The sequence below is a fragment of the Meleagris gallopavo genome, chromosome 4 (assembly GCF_905368555.1).
Source record: "Meleagris gallopavo chromosome 4, MGAL_WU_HG_1.1, whole genome shotgun sequence".
NCBI lineage: Eukaryota > Metazoa > Chordata > Aves > Galliformes > Phasianidae > Meleagris > Meleagris gallopavo.
Window position 1 is genome coordinate 44185729 of NC_139407.1, and position 21114 is coordinate 44206842.

The 21114-nt window shown below is 36.2% G+C and overlaps 1 protein-coding gene across 1 annotated transcript in view; it reads left to right on the forward strand.

Annotated features, from left to right (window-relative positions):
* The first annotated feature begins 1173 nt into the window (after positions 1-1173).
* The window catches only part of DLC1 (DLC1 Rho GTPase activating protein), a 221348-nt gene continuing 201407 nt past the window's right edge, over positions 1174-21114 (forward strand). The window contains exons 1-4 of the mRNA XM_085223085.1: positions 1174-1370; positions 1600-1676; positions 2401-2489; positions 15559-16708. Of these exons, the coding sequence (XP_085079211.1) occupies positions 15668-16708 (1041 nt within the window). The 5' untranslated portion in view covers positions 1174-1370; positions 1600-1676; positions 2401-2489; positions 15559-15667. The remainder of the gene's footprint in view (positions 1371-1599; positions 1677-2400; positions 2490-15558; positions 16709-21114) is intronic.

Sequence of the window (21114 nt, forward strand, 5' to 3'; positions counted from 1 at the left end):
GCGTGGGCTTCAAAGACCTCTCTCTTTGAAGTTGCAGAGGTTAGACTGGTAAGCCATTCCTCTTAGTGCTGTCTACCTCCACTATCCATACACATAAAAGCTACTGGGAAAAAAATCAAACCCACTTCCATTTGGGCCTGCATAACTTTGCAACTAAATTTCAAAGTTAATACTGTAATTTTAAAGCTGAAAAATGCATATACAAAATTACATGGATGACAATGAAGACCACATTCGACAAATTTAGCAGACTTTAGCACAAAGTTCCACATGCTGAGGAACTGAATCTTAACAAATTAGCTCCAGATATGACCATATTAGAGAGAGCTGGAGACAGCCTTACAAAACTGGCTTTTTAACTGAAGAAATGCCCTCAAGAAGACTCATTCCAGCTAATGAAGGTATTATACAAACAGTTAAAAGACAGTTGCTGGAGGCTGGTAATAAGCTCAAATATCAGCAGTTAGTAATTATGAAGGTTTCCTATCTCATTTCAGAATAAATATCCTGTTATAGTTGTGATAGACCTGCAGAACGGAGACCTTCCTGTCACTATGTTCAGGCTATTTTGTGGAGAGAATGCGTGATGTCTTCCACTATATCTCCAGCTCTGTTTTAAGGTCAGACAAAGACTAAAGCTGCCAATCAATAATCTGAGCAGAAACAGTAAATCAAATTAATCAGATTGATAATTATTAAAGTGGTTTTGCAACAGCAGAAGGAGTTGCCAGAAGGTAGATGCATGACTGACCCACCCTGAAAGACGAAGTTACCAACACCACTTCTTTCATTCAGGAAGAGGCAAAAAATTTTTGACCTCACCCAGCAGTTTGGAAATTATGCATGGTCATTACTATTATGATTCACACTGAATTAAACTAAATAAAATTTTGTTAAATTCTTTCACCTAAATATGAGACCAGTGAACAAATAGGTAATTTTTGTGTTTTTATTATTAGCTTTTGTTATTACACGAGCAGCTAGCATTTATTATTAATTGATACCATAATTAAAGCCATACTAGTCATTTCCATTAGCTTACTCAAACTTCTCCAGAGCTGTCCGTCTGGTTTTAATCAAAACCAAATGGTAATCCAAGTTCTCAGTCTGGAACGGCTAAGAGGAAGTCATTCAGAGGAGGCAGAAGAAAGCAGAAAAGATAAACAGATGATATTCACTAAATTTGTGCAGAGCAGAGGATGTAGATGCTGTGGGTTACTCTGAAGACGTGATTCAGGCACTCTGTCAAATTGGAACGAAGTAGTTACAAGTGTTTTATGTCAGCAAAATACTAATATGATCAAGATGGAGTCTGTCCTTTTGCTTTCGCAGAGCTGGATTTGTGTGACTCTGGAGGATTCTCAGAAGAGGTAAAGCAACATATACCATTGCCTGCTATATGACTGCATTTAAACCATAACATTCATTTTCTCAGATCCAGATAATTCTCTTGAGTACGAATGCAATTTTATTAGTATATGCGTGTGCATGGTATCCATCGAACTGTGTGTACGTGCTGATCAGAATAGTACAAGAGCCTTTGTAAGCTAAGTTTAAATTGTATTTTTCTCTTCCTTTTTCCTACTACCTGGTACCAAGATGAGACATTTTGGAGACATCCCCCCTTTGTTCGAGTTAAGTGTCATCTTTGCATGAACCCTGGAGATGTGCAAAATGTATGTATATTTTTAAAGAAAAGAAAACATCGGGGAGAGGTTCAAAACATGTTTGCATTATGTAACTGTAGCAGAGACCTTCCAGTTTGACAGAAATACCTCAGCAGTGTGTTAAGCTGAACATCTTGAAATTTTCAGTCTGGGCGTCTTTTTCCCTTTCCCCCTCTCTGCACGCTCGCTCCCTTTCTCTCTGCCTCGCGCACGCACACACACGCTCTCCCTCTCTGTCTCTCTCTCTCCCTCTCTCAAAGGCAGGAAATACTTTTCAGGCAATCTGGGCCTGGTTGTTGAGGCCCCTTTCACAAAACATCAGTCTGAATTTAGTAGACAGAAGTCACTGGGAAAAGCTTGACAGGCTCGTGCTTAGCTAAGGCTCCCTCCAGCTGCAGAGGGTGTTTTTGTTAGAATCACACATTGAGGAAAACTGCTTAGAATAGAGCAAGGATCTCAGAAGTGAAATCTGAACTTTTATGCTAGCAGGAGCTAACTGGGACTGGGTTCTTTTGTTTGTTGTTTTTTTATTATTATTATTATCCCTTTTTTTAAAGGACTTTTTTATTCCTTTCTTTCTTTTTTTTTCTTTTTCTTTTTTTTTAACCAAAGATTTTAAGAAGGTCATGTCCAAGTTTGACAGACATTCTCTTCATTTACGTAAAGCTGTCTCAGAATCTTCCTATACTTTAAAATAAAACAAAATACTTTTTCTTTTCTTTTTTTTTTTAAGTGAAAGAAAAGAAAAAACAGGAAAGAAACAAGCAGCATCCAGCACTACTGGGACTTTCAGCATTCAGGATTCCAGCACTAAAACTGGAGGTAAATAAATAAGTATCATTGAAAATGTAAATTTAATTGTATGCTGCTAATCCTGTTAATCAAAATGTGCCAGAGCTATAACAAAATCTTCTTGTTCATTTTGCTTAATCTTTTAAAAATATGCTTGATATGCTGAACTTTGTTTATTTGCATTCATATATAAATAGAACTGCATGGTCTTGCCTGCATGTTTTTAATAGGCATGAAATAAGAAATCTAGAAGTGTGAATGATATCCTTTTTCACCTCATTTGCCAACAGAGAGGGCATTTAGGGCTATGTTGTTTTCTCTTTCCCCACCTTCTCCTTCCTTCTCTTCCCTTCCCCTCCGGCAGTAATGACGATGAGAAGAGATTTAGGTAGATATATCAGTTATACTTCTGATGGTCTTGTTTAGCTTTTACTTAGTCCTAAATGAAGTTTGCAGTATAACTGACAATACACTCCTAAATGTGTACACTCTAAATATGCAATTTCGAGGTATCCTTCTCCTTGTTAGCTAAAGCAGGTTATTTTTAGTAACCTTTAATTAGATATGCAGTTTGGGGTGTACTGTGCTAGCTTTTAGAAGGAAAGCAGGATTCAGCGAATGTCAGCTGGCTAAATAACTTTGGTGAAGATGTGTGAGTTCTTTTTTTCAAGCTAGTTAAGGTTTAACTATTAAAAGTAAAAAAAATCCACTGCTTAAGTGCTTAGGAGGAAACTCAAGATATCATTTTTGACTGTGTGAACAGAGCTGCAGCTATTAAAGTGGTGATTTAAGCATTTTTCACATCTATATATATGGTTTTTAATGTAGTATCCTTTGTCATCCTGGATATCTTAAAGGACAGCTGTTATTTTAAGTAATGTAAGAAATTCTTTCTTGCATCATTAAGACTTCATATATTTATTGGCTTGTTCGGTAACAGGAGTCATCTGTTCACATACACTGAAGAGAATTTTATGAAGTTTTTTATTTGTATTTTTACTAAATACTGTTTTGATATAATTGGTGACTAATGAAATGATTTTGTGGCTTGAAGGGAAGAGAAGGAGAAGTAAGAACTCTGGAATGGTGTCCAGTATCTTCTCTGTTATACTAGACTGAGAAGTGAGCTTTACTGCCCAACCCATTTTGTAGAAGAATGTTCTCCATGCTGTTCAAAGCTCTGGGCCATAAAGAGCATGGATCTGCAGGGGGAAGGAAACATCTGGTAGGCAGCAAGTTACTCCTGGATATACCCTAGGGTGAACGTCAGAGTAGTAGTCACAACTTCCGTAGTTCTTAGTCCTGAGCTGGGAGAGCTGTGGTAGGTCCATGGTGAGATAAAGTTCAGAAAAGAATCTGACCAACTGAGTCTATGTGTCACTCCCATGAAATTCATCTGGAACTTTGATTTGCCAAGGGATTTAATATATGTGCCTTTCAGTCCACTCTGTTACCATACTTGCCCCTGCAGTTGTGCATGTAGGTACTCAGTCAGGACTGTGTTTAAACGGAAGAGAAAATATAAAATGATTAAAACAACTATTCTACATCAAGGGGCATCTTCTGTAGCATCTTCTTCTGTCTTTTAAAGGATATAAAGAGTGACCTCACTTGACCTCACTTGCAAATAAAAGTACCTGAGACAGTTGAGCTATAGGGTAGACAATGGGATAAACTCCAGAAAATACTTTCTCATTTAACTCTGAAGTTTCTCACAGGCCTTAGGAAAATATAACACACATAAGTGCCCTACACTCTCATTTAGAATGTTTATTGAATAGTTCTGAAGACAAATCCCTGTTGCTATTCAGGTCCTTAATCTAAGTTTTGTGTTATACTATACTGTTTTCTTAGGTATTGTTATTAAACAAACAAACACCCGCAAAAGGAGCAGTGAAAAGATAAAATACAATCTAACACTGAGCATCTGTAGCTTTTGACCTGTTCTGTTCACTCCAAAATGCTAATATCGTTTAATTTGAAACACACATAAAGCCAATACATGAGATGATTACTTTGAACAATAAAGCAAATTAATTAATATCTCCAGCCTTGAGCAAAACTAACGCAAGGGATCAAGTTCTTATAATAGAAGAGATTCAAAAAGCTCTCCTTTGGCATGAATTTATATCCTTGCAAACTCTTTTGTATCTTGTATCTGTTGACTTCAATGTTAAATTCTATAATCAGGACACCTAAACAAAGTAAATTGGAATATTTGGGCCTAATTCATGAAGATCTTTGTGATACAAAGCAAAATTTAATTCCTTGGAAAAGAAAGTGAAAAACAAAAATAACTGTTTGGGTAGGCAATTTTTGAGTAGGCAAGTCTTACAGTAATTCTAGTGAACTGCTGAAGTTATATTATGTTTTGCTTTAATGTGGTGGAAAAATAGAAGGATGTCCATTTTGTCCTTTTTATAAATCTCAAAATTTTATTCTTTTTTATTTTCTTAATTGTCTGAAATTGTATGCTGAATTTTATAATATATTTTTCTGTTGTTCTTAAAATGAATTTTGTTGCTGAAAATTACCAACTTTGATGCTAAGCTTCCCTGAGGAGGGCTGTAGCAGAAGCAGGAAGAGAACTTATGAACAATTTTATCAATTTTTTTTTTTAATAAAAAGGATTTATATACTTCTGAACATTCTTTTTTTTCTTGTAGCCATATGTTTCCATTTTCTGTTTGGATTAAAAATAAATCTTAAAATATATATATATTTTTAATCTTGGTGTCCTATTCCTTTTACAAATGGAAAAGAGAGGAAAAAAAGAATTAAAAAAAAAGAACAATTGAAATAGCATACCCAGAAGAGCCAGACCCTGATCTCCTTCCTAAAATCAGGAGATTGGATGTAGATTCTGGAGGTCTCTGATTCTACTCTTCACTCAAATCAGGGTCAGCTAGAACAGGCGGCTCAGGGCTTTGTCTACTTGAGTTCTGAATATCTCCAAACATGCTTATCAGTTTCAGTATTTAGTAAGGATTTTAAACTTGGCTATCTACACAGGTGTACACTTTTTTTTTTTTTTTATGTTTATGTGTGTACAGGTAAACATGCATACCTGTATATATACCTGTATGTACAAAAGTATTCCCCAAACCAAATGCATAAAGCATTTTTACATGCAAACCCTATGTAAATAAGACTGTGACCTGATGTTTTAAAGTAATTAACTCTACTGAATTTAAATACTTCATTGGGCTCTTGGCTGCATTTCAAGATGTTTTTCTGTTTCTTCATTCCCCACTGGCATTTGCTGATGTTTCTAGATTTAAGTGCAGTCTTTTGGTAGAGAATTTCCATTGTTATCATAATTACTTGTTTCTGTTGAATGAGGAAAATCTCTTAAGTCGAAATTACAAATGCCTGGACTTTTATCTCTGACGTATTGTGCATTATCACTGAACACAGAGGTTTGCCCTGTGCTCTATATATCTGCATGAAGACTTATTTAACTCACACAATGTAATCTTCTAGTCTTCACTTTCCTCTGGGCTCTCCTTTTTTTCATTCTGATTTGTGATATTTTCTGTTTGGTATTTTTTTATATCTTGTCTCAAATTCCAGTAGGCTTAGATTAAAATGCCTTTGAAGAGGCACTTTCAGGAAAATTCTGTTACCTCTGAATCCTAAGTTCTTCTCCTTCCCTCTAGCTTTCTATCAGTTCTAGGCTTTCCAGGGTAGTTCTATGCCATATTACTAAGAATTCTGTAGTCTGATTCACTTTACCTCATCTGTGACAAATGTTCCTTATGCATAAATCTTCCAAGTTGAATGTAGCTATATTTATGGAAAGTTTCCACTGTAATCCAAAGTTTTATTTTGTGTAAGGGAGATTCAAAATTATAATGTAATTATACCAGGAGATGAGAGAGATCTAGAGTAGAAGAGAAGATTATTAAAAAATATTTTTCTGCTTAAAGAACTAAATAAAAATGGAAGAGGCGAGAAAAACCAGCAATATACTCCCCTATTCTAACTACTTTCATATTTTTAGTAAAGCTGCATAACTGCAGTGTAATAAACATAAAACAACCTCAAGTTTGTATTACAGTCTTTAATAGGAACACGTAAAGCTACTTTCTTGCATTTTCTCTTGCAAGACACAAATGTGTAACAGGCATAGGACGAATTACTTTGGATTCACTGGTTCAGTCCACAGCAGTGAACTCCCCACTTCTGATCAGTCCTGAGAGGCCCAAGATTCAACACACTGAAAGTTGTAGTGTTGGATTAAACACCTGTCTGTTGGAGATGTCAGTGCTTTCGTGGCAACTCGCAAACTCAGAATCAGCATCAACTCCATTGTAAATATAAGTAAAGATTTTAAAAAGATTTTTCATGTTGTACAAACTGGTCAGTGGTAAAGAAATTAGATCCAAGTAGTTTTCAGACTGAGGGAGGGTAATGTGTTTTATTTTTTATATTTTATAGTTGGAGTTATTTTTTCCTATCTGCATTCAGTAGTTTGCAGAGTTGAATGAGTATTCCCAAGCAGGCTACAGATACTGAATAGGAGAAAAGCATCACATAACTGAGAAATCACTGATGAGTCTGGAATTCAGGCCACTCTGTAAAATGATTTTCAGTGTCTTATGTGTGAAGTATACATATAATAGCATCAAAATTACTTTTTAGTCCTGTGCTCACCAGCAATGAATACATGCTTGTGGTTTACTCAGTAAGGGCAATAGTTACCAGCAGTCATTGCCCATAGTGCCTTGGGCTTCACAGTTCTTGTCTATAACAAGCTCCAGCAACTCATCTTTAAATGGAAACACACTATTAGAACTTTAAATATAAAAGGCAGTAGGAAAACAATTTGGTTAGTTTATATTGTTTTCCAAAGAACTTCCTGTAGCTAGAAAATTAGTATTTTACTAGAGTTGGCTAGAAAATGGCATTTCTTCCACCATGAGAAATTTAGGGGGAAAAAAAAAAAAAGAGAGAGAGAGAGATTTGAGAAAAAGTTAGTCTACTTTAGGACTAATAGTAATAGTCACAGTCTTCTGGTTTGACATGTCCTATGGGACAGCCTTTTTTACTTTTGTGTCTGCTTGTCGAGTTGCTCCCAGTCAAGGAGAAGAGGAAGGAAAGTGTACGGAATCTGCCAATTAAGTTGTTTTTTTCTGTTCTGCAGAAGTGGAAAGCAGAAAGAGTTTGGGGGCAGGATTGGTGAGACAGACACCAAAGCACAAAAATAAAATTCCCTTCTAAGAGGTCTTATTCTTGAAAAAGGAATTTTTGTGTTAAGGCCTCCGATTTCTCTATCAGGTGGTTATATACTTGATGGCTGTTGTCATTCTGAAATGATGCTGTGGTGAAGGTGGTGGAGAACATTCCATTATCATATCAGCTAATAAGAATTTAATGTGTGTCATTAATATAATAAAATATCATTAAGGATTACATTAAAGAAGAATAATTACACCATGATATTTTTAAAAATATTATTTCTGTTTCTTTAACTGTTCATCAGTGTCAAATAGTACAAAAATACAAAGTTGGATATGCTTATTGTTATTTAAATTGGTTTTGATTTGATAATTAAATGGGGTGTAAATAACATAGATCTTAAGTAAGCTGGATAATTGTGGATCAGTTTGGATCCTGTCATTTCCCCTTTCTCATCCTTGAGGAAGAGGATCAGCTGATTTGAGGCTAAATGTTGGAAATAAAATATAAATGTAACCAGGCTAAAGCTCAGTGTAATCACATGCTGGCTACAAGTAAAAGCCCTTCTTTGTAATGATGATGAGCACTTTTTAGAAGAGCAATAGAAAGTAAAAATAGCTAATGCTGTTTTACATTTTCTAACAACAAATTAAGGCACATTGGTCAGTCTTGGGTTCAGATCTTATGAATCAATAATATTTGCACTAAACAAGCAAGACTTTTGAAGTGTCTGAATGAGCAACTTGTCAATCTAATGTTATAGTTTGAGGCATCTAATGTATTGAGTTCTTACTACACTGCTGGACAATACAACAGTTTCTGTAATATGCAAAATATCATTTACATAAAGGATTTAAATAGCCTTAAATATAACCTCCTACTGTGCTGTGTACTTTCTAATTTTGACTGAGCTTGAAATTTGGTTCTAGGTTACCAACCACAGTCATATTTACTTCTGTTATTCTGACTACTAACAGATAACACGGAGACTATTATTATACATTTATAGTTGGAGTTATTTTTTCCTATCTGCATTCAGTTGTATTTACTGACAGGGAAGTTTACATACAATTTTATCTCCTAGATGGTCGCTGCAATCGGGTCTCTCTGTAATTTTTCAGTTAGATTTCCAAATAAACGCTAAATTAACTAACTGTCATAACTTTTCTGCTTCTCAATAAAATAAATAGCAAATATTCTAATAGCAATCTTTGTAAATCTATTAATAATTTCCCTCCTTATTTAAAACAAAACAAACAAAGCTCATCTATTTATTCTCACTTTTGGATCTCTGTGGGTTTTGGTTGTTTTTTTTTTCTTTTCCTTTTTCATTCTTCATTAGATTTTCAGCCAATTTACTATACTTTACAAAGAATAGAAGGACTTATAAATATATAGGTCAGGACCAAATGGATTTGAATGGATTTTGAAAGGAGGTTTAGGCATACCCTACCATTGTTCCCGGCAGCCCAAGGCTGAAAATCCTCCTGTTCTTCCAATTTTCTTATTTTGAGGAGATAACCCCAGGAGTTTAGTGAGGAGATGAAGATTTCTGGGCCCAACATGCCTCTGCTTCCCCTTCCTCTCCAAGATCATCAACAAAAAAAAGAGTGGAACAAGAGTGCCCCAGAAAGGCTGTACTTCTCAGACCTGAGCCCCAGTCATGATCCCTTCCAATTCAGTGCATCTCCTTTCTCACATAAAACACATATCTGGTTCCAAACTCATTGGCCTTTAGCTTGGAAGGATCAATTTCTCACTTTAACTCCTTGAGACTTTCAGGCATCATTTCTGTCCCCCTACATTTCCTATGTACCTAGTGAGCAACTATCAAAGTTACAAATTCCACAATTTCTCATTTGAGTTGTTACTCAATCCAACCATTTCATTCCTGATCACTTTGATTTCTTGTTCTGAAAAATGTTCTCACTGATGTTCCAACCCGAGTCTTGTTATCTTTTGATCTTAAGGTTGTGATCTGTTTTCACCTTTTTTTTTTTTTTTAAATGATCTTAAGGTGGCCAGAAGTTGGTGGTGCATTGGAACAGCCTACTTCTAAAACACTATATTATAAAGTATGACCTGGTAGGAATAATCATGTCTAGCACTTGGATCATATGTCTGTAACAAGTATCAATACTAAAATCACACTGACCAAGCGTCTTTTCACTGCATATTAAAAACACAATGCAATATAGTTCCAGTATTAGTGTTTGAGATTGGTTTTTTGTTTTGTTTTGTTTTGTTTTGAATATTACTCATGGTTCTCTTCAAGCATTTTGTGAGAAACTGGGGAACAAAAATTCTCTCTATTTTAGAAATATTTATTTAGGCTATGGATTGAGTATTACTTCCTTAGCACCTTTCACTAGTACACAAAAGCTACTTCTATTACTGTCCACTAATTCATGGATGAAAATGCCACTATATGATTATCTTTTACATTTAAAAGAAATTAGGGAAAGCACATCATGTACTCAGTCCTGCAGCAAAAATTCCTTATGTTTCTGCTCCTAAACATCAGGGTTTAGAATGATCCATACAAATGTACTGTAAAAAACCTGTTTATATAAAAACTGCAGACAAGGTGAGCCCCCACTTCTGTTAAATCCAAAGAGTGGCTTGTGTCCAGGAAATAAGAGAAGGAAGGACTGCAAATTCTAAAACAGGCAATTTAAAATAACTATGCAAAGACCTAGAGGCTTATGTTTTATCTCAAATTATTTGTAAACAAAATTCTGTCTCAGAGCTTGGTATGGAATTACTGAAAGAGCTGAATGTAAGCCAGAACAGGAAGATGTGAGATGAGTTTATAGGAAACAGATCCCATTCTCTCAGACTTCCTTAAACAAAGCTTGCTGACTAGGGTCAGAGACCAACAAAGATAAAATAGTGATAACAAATATTTCTGCTTGATCTTAGTTGCTTACGTATGCCTACTACGTAAAAAATTTAATGAAACATTCTTTCATCTCAGCGTAACTTTATAAGCGAATATGCTTTCGCCTTATTCTTTTCCAAATAGGATTTGCATCCCATGCAAAGTATTAGCAAAAACTGAATTTCACTTGGGATGGTAAGGATTGTACTGCTGGGGATGCTGCTGAGGTGCTCTGTGCATGGCCATGCTCACTGTGCTTGCTCTCGCTGTATCACTCCCTATGTCCTGTGGTTCTATTGGTTGCACTGCCCCATCTTGTGGGGTGGCTGCAGCTGCTGGATTCCACACTTCTCCTCTCATCTCTTTGTCCACCATGGAAAAAACAGAGTGTGCTCCACACCAGTGTGGACCAGAGCCGTGTTTTTTGTGCCCCACTCTTGAAACCAGGAAGTTTCAGTGTTCCATTGTGGTCCCAAGAAGGGGAGCTTCGTCTCTGACAGGTCTTGGTGCACTCAGATACAGCCTTTTGGAGAAAGTTTACTTCCTTCCCTTCTCATTTTCACTCCAGCTCCAACTTCAAGGTCTTGCTGCTGCTGATGCAGGCTATCAAGTCTGGGGTTTTGTGTCTGTTTCTTTAAAAATGCTTCTTGTAGGCTTCCTTGGGAAGGGAAAGGAAAAGGCATTTTAGAAAATGATCAACATACCTGAATGTAACTGGTATTTCATGGGATAAAGAGAGGATACTTCTCTGTCTGAATTTTGAAAGCCTCCTTGAAACTCTTTAATTTGAGCTACTGAGGAAAAATCAAAGGAATCCTCCTTTAAGGAAAGTGTTAGACAATCTAATTATAGGATAGCCAGCCAGTTCATCTCATACAGGTTTTCTGTTGCAAAGTAACTATTTCTTCCATGAGAGTTTATGCAAAACTTCCAAACATAAGCAAGCATAAAGGCTCGTCTTATTTTTCATTTCCATTGTAGCTCACAGTGAACAGAGATCAGCAGTAATTTATTAGAAAATCTGTCAAAACTAGCATCTTGTTTTCTAAGCGCTGCAAACCGTCTCAAAGGGTTCTCAAGGGAGATTCTGCTTCAGTGTCACCGCCCCCTGCCATTTTCTTTGGTCAAGCATTGCCTACTGCATCGATATTATGAATCTTCTTTAAATCATACCACAGAACAAGAAACTTTGTCCAGGAGAAGTCTTTATCTTTTATATTTTATTTCAAACTTTATTTTTCAGGAAGTTAATAGTCCTGAGCAGTATAAAACTTAGTGGAACAGAAAAATAAAAGCCAAACATGAGCATGAATTATTGCAGCAGCTGTATCCCAATGGTATGCTTTAACCAGAAGAAAAGGTATTTTCACTCTATAAAACATTTCAAGAAAGACTTTAAGTTTTATAAATACTCAAGTAAATACTTATAAAAGCGTACATAAATACTTATTAGAAAATGAGTACTTTTTAATTAAAATTTGGAAACTGGAATTACAGTGAAAAAGCTGGCATCTTTTAGTGGTCAGAACAACAGTTCTATTGAAAATTTTCAAGTTTTCAAAATCCTTCATGACAAACAGGCATTGAGTGTATACTTAAAAATCTATGAAATTAAAATGAACAAAATCAGTCTTTTCAGAATTGTTTTCCTACTGATGTTTCTTTTATTCTTTTGGTCTGTTTGAAAACTTAGTAACACTGACTCTTGCTAGCAAAAGAAAATCTAAATTCACTGCCACTTGTCATTCTCTAGCCATAGAGCTAGTCAGTGACTGAAAATTAGTTAAACTTAAGTCTGTTTAAAGAAATTAAGTTTGAATTAGACTGCTAGCCTTCCTCTGCTTGACTTAGAAAAAAACTGATTTAAAGTTATCTAGTGGTATGATAATGAATGGGAGAAAGGGGTTGTGTCTTCCCTTGGTGGAGTATAAATGGACTTGAGAGCAGCATTTCTCAGATGACAGAAGATGCTGCACATCAAGAAAAAGGGAGGCAGCATTAGCAGAAAAAAAAGTAGCAGCACACTTTTATCTCTGGAGGAGAGAGGAACATGGTTATGGATCCTATTCAGAGGTTTGGAGTGAGGGATTTTCCCAAGCACAGCAGATGTGAGTACAAAGTAAAGAGGTGACCCTGCACGTGGAGGTGGAAAAGAGGAAAGCTGCTTGTTGGCCTATGACTATCATGTAGTTATAGCAGGGAAAGAATTTCTGAGCTGAAATGTAGCAGATAATGCAGCCCTTGGGGAGAGGAAGAGGAAGGAAAGTGAGTTTTTATCAGACTGGTTGATGGAAGATATCACATGCCAGAGAGGACTTCAGGGAACTGGGACTGCCCAGATAGCAAGCATCTGTAAGGTAAATATTTCATACTCAGTCCTACTGAAAGCTTGTATTTTAGAAAACAATGAAGACTCCATTGTCGTGTATTTTTTTGTCTTGTATTTCAAGCAAAGTATTTGGTATTCACCTGTTTAATCTTTTTTTTTTTTTTTTCCTGCAGTCTACTAAGCAGTAGTATCACCAAAACTAGTGGTAGTGCCAGTAAAACAGAAGGGTTCCTCAAGTAAAATTTATTTGTTTTTCATCCCCCATGAAATATACCTCTCCACATCCAAAAAATGAAAAACAGTAAGGGATCTGTTCTCCCCTTTCGGCACACGTGTAACTCCATTTAAATGCAGCAAGATTAACATGCACCCTTTAACTCCTTGAATGCTTGCATGCTGCACACCACCAGCAGCCTAGGGCTGAGATAAAGGGATGCATGAATTCCATTTGGAAGCTACATTTTTTTAGCTTTTCACTTGGCTCTTTTTTCTTTCTTTTTTTCTTTTTTTTCTTCTATTATTTTTTTGAATTCTCATGTATGGCTGCAGCAACCATTTTTTACTTTTTGTAAAGGAGATAGAGCTTATACGGAGTTTTCTAAGAGGGGGACAGAAAGAAGATAGAGGGTAATGTATTGCACTCTGCTGCAACTTCTAGCAGTAATTCAGGACAGCAGAAACAAAAGAGCCCCTCTTAGTAAAGCTTCCCCTATTCAGAAGTCAAAATATAATGTTGTGGTGTTGTAATACGAATTCATTTTTTTACAAAGTACTTTAGGATCTAAAAGATGCAAGAGACAGTAATAGCATTGTCTTTATTGATTTCCATCCCATTGTAATTTTGAGGTGTGCACACTTAGGAATAGTAGAAATATATGGATCTGAAATGAAGCCAGTAAAATAGTGCAAATGCACTGGACATTTATGCAGTAATTTGACTTTACACTTTAACAATTAAGCTTGCTCTCATATTCAGCCAGGAAAGAAAAGAGAAACTTAAAGCTGAATTAAATTCTTACTACCAAATTTTGCCTCTGAAAGCAGATCATTTTTTTTGGCCTGGCTGCATGTCTTATTTTCCATTTTCCTCTGCCTCCCACACGCTAATGACTTGTGCATGAAATTCTTTTACCCTATGAACATATTTTCTTTTGAAGCACAGTCTCCATGGAGGTGGAAAATGTGAACGTGAAACGAAGCTTGCCATCAACTAAAAAGGTTAAAGAACTAGGAGCATGTACAACTCTATCCTAATAGTCACTTTATCAAGACATTTTTTACTGAGGTTTGGTTGCATGGCATAGTTCTGCATTTCCTTGAAGATGAATACTTTTTTTTTATTTTACCTTTGGTCATGTGATTTGCCAAGGCAGTTCTGTGCCCTTGTGAATTTGTGTTTTTGGACTGAAGTAACCCAGAAGAAACTTAGTGCTTAATCTTCATTATTGCTGAAATCAATAAGTAGATCCATCCTAAGCGCTGACGGTTCTTATGTATAGAGTGAAAATTGAAGCACCTGCTCCTTCAACCTCTGATGTTTTTCGGGCCAAAAGTTCTGTTTTGGTATTTGATGAAGAACCTGTTGATTTTCTTTTATAATGAGTAAATCTTTATGAGATATTTTCTTTGTGCTGATTCCATACAAGCAATGTAGCGAGATTAATGTATCTCAAATCTTGTCATGCAGAAGGCCTGATTACAACTGCCAGTGAAAGATACCTGTATGGATAGGTAGAGGTGACAGTAGGATGGGGCAGATCCTGACAATTCAGATGACACATGCAGTTATTGCTGACAAGTTAACCTTCTGTAGAGCCCTAAGCAAAGGCTTTGTCCCTTCTTTATGTTACTAGATCTTGACTATATTCACCAGTCTCGGGGTGTGATTTTTTTGTTTGTTTCTTTGCTTGTTTGCTTGCTTTGGTTTTGGGTTTCAAGTTTTATGATATTTTTGTAAGAAATACACCAAAAACTTAAATTAATTTTTGTACTACTGTATTTTTTTATACCACACATAATGACTGATTCTCCCTGCATTTTCATATGATGCTTATAACTATAGCTAATAGTCCTAATGAGAAGAAAGCAATCAGAGAAATAAGAGCCACTGAATGGCAAAAAGTCTTGACCAAATCTACTTGTAAGAGAATGGTTTATAACTTTGGCAAGATTCAGAATAACCCTCAAGTTCTGCTTTACTTCTTTGAGAAATTGCCAAAGTGCTGTGCTTAGGGGTATCTCTGGATGAAGAAGAAATACAAAATAACTGAGTGTGCAAGGAAGTCATAAGACATAATGGAATTTATATCCACTGAAATAAATATCTTATGACAGACACAATGAAGAGAGACATTGTCAAATTTTGGCTCTTGAGCTACTTGCCTATCCATGTGGTTGTTTATAACACTTTTGTTTACATGATAATGGAGAGTAATTAGAAAAAAACTTCTACTGAATTATGAAAACTGTCAAGTTTTGTATGAAAACTATTAAAACTTTAGACAGAACAGTCTTCTGAATTCCTGTCCTTCTGGTCCCACGTCCTTATCTTGCTTTTACACTTTTGTTTAAACTGTTTCTTCTTTTCTCTCTCTTTTTTTTAATATTTGGAGTTGATTCAATAACCTTGGTGTTTTTGTTGTTGTTGTTGTTGTTGTTTGTTTGTTTGTTTGTTTTGGGTTTTTTTGGTTATTGTTTTATTTTTGCAGATGTTAAAATGATGAAGCACTCTCTCCCTCTGGAGCAGCGCACAGCAGCCATGACACCTCTGCTCCACTGTGGAAGGTATGCTGCAGCCTGCTGCTGAACTGTTATGACATGTCTCTAGCAATCAGAAAGAAAAGCTGGGAAGAGCATGTAACCCAGTGGATGGGATTGGCTTTGGAGTCTGTGGAGTATAATACAGCATGTCGTCATGGACTTGTAGCTGATAACTTGCAGATAAGTATGGAAAAAGATGAAATTTTGAGTGTGGACCGGAAAGAAAAATGTACTTCATTTCCAGAGTGTCATGGCGGAGAGCCAGCTGGCTTCCCTGCAAAGCAGCTTGGAAATATGTCAAAGGAACTGGATGAAAATGAAAACCATGAAGAAGAACATTTTCTGGAGGCCAGCACAGAAACTCTAGTCCATGTGTCTGATGATGATGATGATAATGATGATGACTATCCTGCACTCAACCTGGATGGTGTTAATCACCACATCACTGCTGTTGGAAGGGAACTAAAAGATGAAGAAGAGAGTTTAAATGGAGCGGGCTCCTTAAGACGGGTTGTACAAAAAACAGAAGGTAATGAGGAAGCTGAAATATCTGGCATAATTGGAGATGGTGACATAGTTCCTAAAGAGAAGATGGAAGGAGATATTTGTGGCAGTATTGGCCAAAGCCTGGAGCTTTGTAGTTATGAAGCCTTAAATGAAGTAGTGCAAGTAGAGAAAGAAAATCTTTTTAATTCTCCAAATGTGAAAGAAATTATCATGCCTGGGAAACAGCTGCTTCATACTGCTGTAATTGCACAACAGCGCAGGAAATCTGATGCTTTTAAAGACAGCCTTGGAAAGTCTGAATGTAATGTGGTACAGAGTGGGATTTCTTCTGATACATGCCCCAGCAGTGATAGACAGCCACGCTCAGCGGTGGAACCCAGCGAGTGCCTTATGCAATCTTTTCCTTGCTCTCATGTTCCGGCAGTGGAAAATTGTCTGGATGAAAGTGGTTTCACTGAACCTCAAGTGGCCCCTGAAAACAAATGCCTTTCAAATGTCAGTTCAGCAGAAGACACTCAGTGTTTACATTTAAGGATTGATTTGACCACACAAGAATATTCAGACAGTCAAGTGAAACTGCGCAAAAAAAAGGTAGGATGCTCATAAAGTCCAAAGATTCTTTCTAATGTTTTTCTCTCAATTTCTTACAAAGGTGATTCTGTGTCATATTGTTTGGAGATGTTTTTTTTCCAGCCTTTTTCATTATCTTAGCTTTTTCTTCAAATAGTGAGAAAAATGTGACTATACAACAATTTGGTTTCAAGAACTCTTTTTAATGTTAAAAAATGGCTGAGCTGTGAATTTGAAATGCACTTTGTATCCACTTTATTATATATATGTGGTTTGGTATGTTTTATGTGTGTTGATCACGGCTAAATGAATAAGCACCTTCAATGGATTTGTTTTTTCGTTGTTTTTTTTTTTTTCCTGCTCCTATCAGGTGTAATTAGTTGTATTACAAAAGAAATTGTGTCCAGTGGCATGGAAGTCTTGTTTTAAAAAAGGGGGTGGAGGTACAGTGGAAAAGTGGAACTAAACTTTAAAAGGAAGAAAAGAAATGGGGGGAAAAAGAAAAAGGAAAAAAAAAATTGAAATTCTTTGGTTTTCAGCTAAGTCCTGTGAGAAAATGTTCTTACAAAAATAAGTACAAAACAATGTTTTGTAATTTTAAAGCAGCCAGAGAGTTTCCCTTTCCACACAAAGTGAAAAGGAACATCATTCTGAAGCTTTCAATGGACGGATTCTCCAGTAATAAAACTTCCAATGGCTTTTGTGGAAGGAGTTTTGCTGGCTGTGGCACTACAGGATTCATCCTGAAATCTGGCCTTCCCAGCTACACTGCAAATTCTTGCTAATAACCAGTGTCTAATTGTTTACTCCTCCCTTCTCTCTCTCTTTTTTTTTAATTTGATATCATTCAGCCTTTTTTGACTGTTTTTTCGTAAATCAGGTTTCTATTAATTCTGTTTGTTTTTTGTTTTTTTTTTCATCAGCTGTAGCATCTCAGTAGAACTGCAACTCTTAGAGCACAAACTCACATATCTAAAGTACTGTATGCCAACACAGTATCCTGAGTTGCTGGCCACTGCTCTCCTGTGGCAAAATTAACACTCAAGTTACATGTTTGAAAGCTGAACATTTGCAAAAGATTTCAGAAGCTCAGAATGCCAGTTTTCCTTTAGTAGTTCATGCAATCTGTTAATGCAGTAGCTCTTCAACTGACTCTGCAGCAGCTATGGTTGTTACAATTAAAAACAGGATGAACCACGTAGAAGGACCAGAAATGCTGAGCTTAACTAATGGGTAGATAACAGTTCCAATTTATACCATATTTGATAACTAATTAACTACATAATTATATTATCAACCACTCTTTCTGCATTTATTTTTCTTTTTTACTAAGTGTATTTATTCATATTCAGGCATACTTTTCCTACTGTTAGCAGGTTTCATTTTTATAGTGTAGTTTCAAACTCTTATTTGAAAATATGGGTTTAACTTCTTTTTATTATGTACAGATACATCATGACTCTGTACACAATAACTTCCACTGTATTGTATTTGTAATAGCTTTGAAAATGGTAGTTATTGTGTATCTTAAAATTGAGAATATATTAGTGCTTTGTGTTTGTGCCTTTAAGTATTTATGTAGAACGTAAAGGTTCCAATGAGAATAGCTAAGAAAGTAAATTAACCATAGAAAGAAGCAAAATAAGTTTCTTTGGGGAAGGATGAGAGTTCCATGGATGCAGCAACTGCAACTGCAAAGCTGTGCTCATGGTCAAGGGGGACAGAGCCTAAAGATCTGGAGGATTGGAACACTGTATCTTGGAACACTGTGGTTAAAGAACTCTACCAAAAAGAGGAAAGCTGTGATATGCTGTTGCTTCTGATGTTATTTATCACTAAGTCTGCAGGACACTTCTACAAACAATGTTCCTGCTTGTGTGCTTTATGACTTATAGCTAATCATACGTTATATTACAAAAACGCCTGTCTCTGCTGGTGATGATCTGTAATGAAAAATGTGCCCATGTTTACAAACGCTTCCTGAAAGCCACTTTTGTAACTTTAACAAGACATTAGAAAAACAACTCACTTGAAACTGAAACCATCCATGAAAGTCAAGTATTTGCTTTACAGTGACAGGAAGACTTAAGGAATTGGGAATGATATATAAAACCTTTTCTCTCAAGGTCAGCAGTTCAAACAGTACGGTCAAGGCCTAAAACGTACCATTGTCTGATTAATGCTCAGCATCAATTTTTGTTGCACCTAAATACATATTCATAAGGGTCAGAATACTGGAAGGAGAATATGGAGGTAAATTGCTAGAAATATTTGGGCACTTGCACCTTGAGATGGTGCCTTGCGGGATCACAGAAAAGTGCTGAACATCAGGTATCTCAGTGATAACTAAGATCTTAGGACCTCTGAGTAGAGATCATTCTGCTCTTCCTGGTAACAAATTCTTCTGAAAACCTGTTCCTGGTTAACATATTTTTTTAATTGTGGAAACAGAGCATGACCTCTTCTCTTATCTTTAGATCTGATGCTTTCAGACTAAAGCTGAGGAGAGATAGCACGGATCTGTGGAGCTTGCTTTGCAGATAAATGTCATTTTGAGGGCTTAAGGTCTTAAAGTTTAGTACCTTTGACCAATGCTAGCTCTACTGCTGTAGATTGCTTTAGTCTTGATGGATGTGCTGACACTGCAAAGGCTTTTTGCAAACAGGTCCAGCTGTTACAGCATTCTTTCAAGTTGCCAGCATTCATATGTTTGATGCACAGCACCCTCTTCTCCTTTGCTTTCTGAAGAAGACTTCCTAGGTTTCCAAAGTAGGAAGGGCATGAACATAATTGTGAGAAGATAATTATGTTAGCTCTAAATGAAAGATACTGCAATAATCAAGCTTTCCACCTTCTCTCTTGACTGAAAACAAATTCTGTTTATCCACAATATAAAACCGATGGTAATTAATAGTGCAGAATAGCAAAAGCATAAATGAATTTGTTGAATGCGGATACAGCAGTTAGAATCTACTGTGTGCTATCCTTGGTTAAATACATTTTAGATTTAGAAAAGTTATAATCATAAGTTCTTATTTTCCAAAAAATTGGAATAATCTTTGAAACTAATGACTGCTCTATAATGTTTTTAATTCACAGGAATCCCAATGGCTTGCAGTGTGTTCACACATAGTGCAGTGGAAGCATTAGAGAACAATACTATGTAAAACCAGAAAGCATTATTTATTCTCAAATGAATACTACCAAAAAAAAAAAAAAAAAAAAAGGGGGGGGGGACAATGGCCGTTATTCTTGTGAAGAATCTTGTGAATATTTTCTTATGCTCTCCAAGTTGCACATTTCATCAGTTTTAGAGATAACCAGCAAAATCCACACTGAAGACTACTGAGTAGGTGCACAAATGTATCAGAACTGTAATATATTAGTTGAAACCATTTTTCAACACAAAGTAGTAACGTTTCACAATAAATTCTCACTTCCTATCAAAATCGCTGACAGTTTTAGTGTTGCAAGCTGTAGTATTCTCCCAGGTGCTGCTTTTCATATCCAGACCAGGCATTGGCACATATTGGCACACCCATCTCCGCCCATTTGGGGAACCTTTCAGAGAGGCCGGCTGCTCACCTGTGCATCGTGACTGTCTTGGAGGAAGTGGAGCAGTCTTGGTTTTCACCTGTGCGCTCTCTGTGGTGAGCCTGGTGGCACGAGATGGAGGGAGATTTTACTGGGAGGTGTAAAGTTGGCTGAGTCTGAGTATGTACAGTAGAGCTCTGACTATAACTGTTTTTGTTGCCACTCCTGCCTGTTCTCTTTGTTAGATCGGATTTTTCTCTCAAAATTTGCCAGTGAAATCTGTTGTGCAGCTCATCTATTTTGAATGTGGGCTTATTAACTCTATGGAATGCATGTTCTCTGTGGCCTATAAGATAGAGGTACTGTTTGTAGATTGTTTTGCTATGCAGATATTTGATAAACAGTATTAATAAATTTTGTAAGATGAGCAGTGAAAGAGCGGCGGGTATATTTATTGCAAAGGAAGTGCAAGGAAATAGGAGATCAATATATGATAGGTTTTAGGAAAGGTAGTTGATATATTGTGCCTGGTGATTTGGAGTTTATGCCAGTTCTATTCCTTCCAAGAACACGTATCCAGGATATTACTTTGGGAAGAACTAATTGAAATGTCAAACTAATTGAAGTATATTTGGTGAATTTTTATCAGTTTCTCTTCGTGTGTGATCCTAGACTGCATTTAAGTTTCATTAAAAGATTTTACTTATGTGATTCTGAAAATTAGCAACAATTTCAGAGTATGATTTCCTCATTGCTCTTTTATCAAACCTCCATTTTATATTTACTACTTCTAACTCTTTGTGGTGGCCTACTGAAAAGCTTTCCAGTTTCAAGTAGTCAATGTTATTTCTAAGAAATTCTTACAAGACTAAAGAATATAACAATCAGGGCTA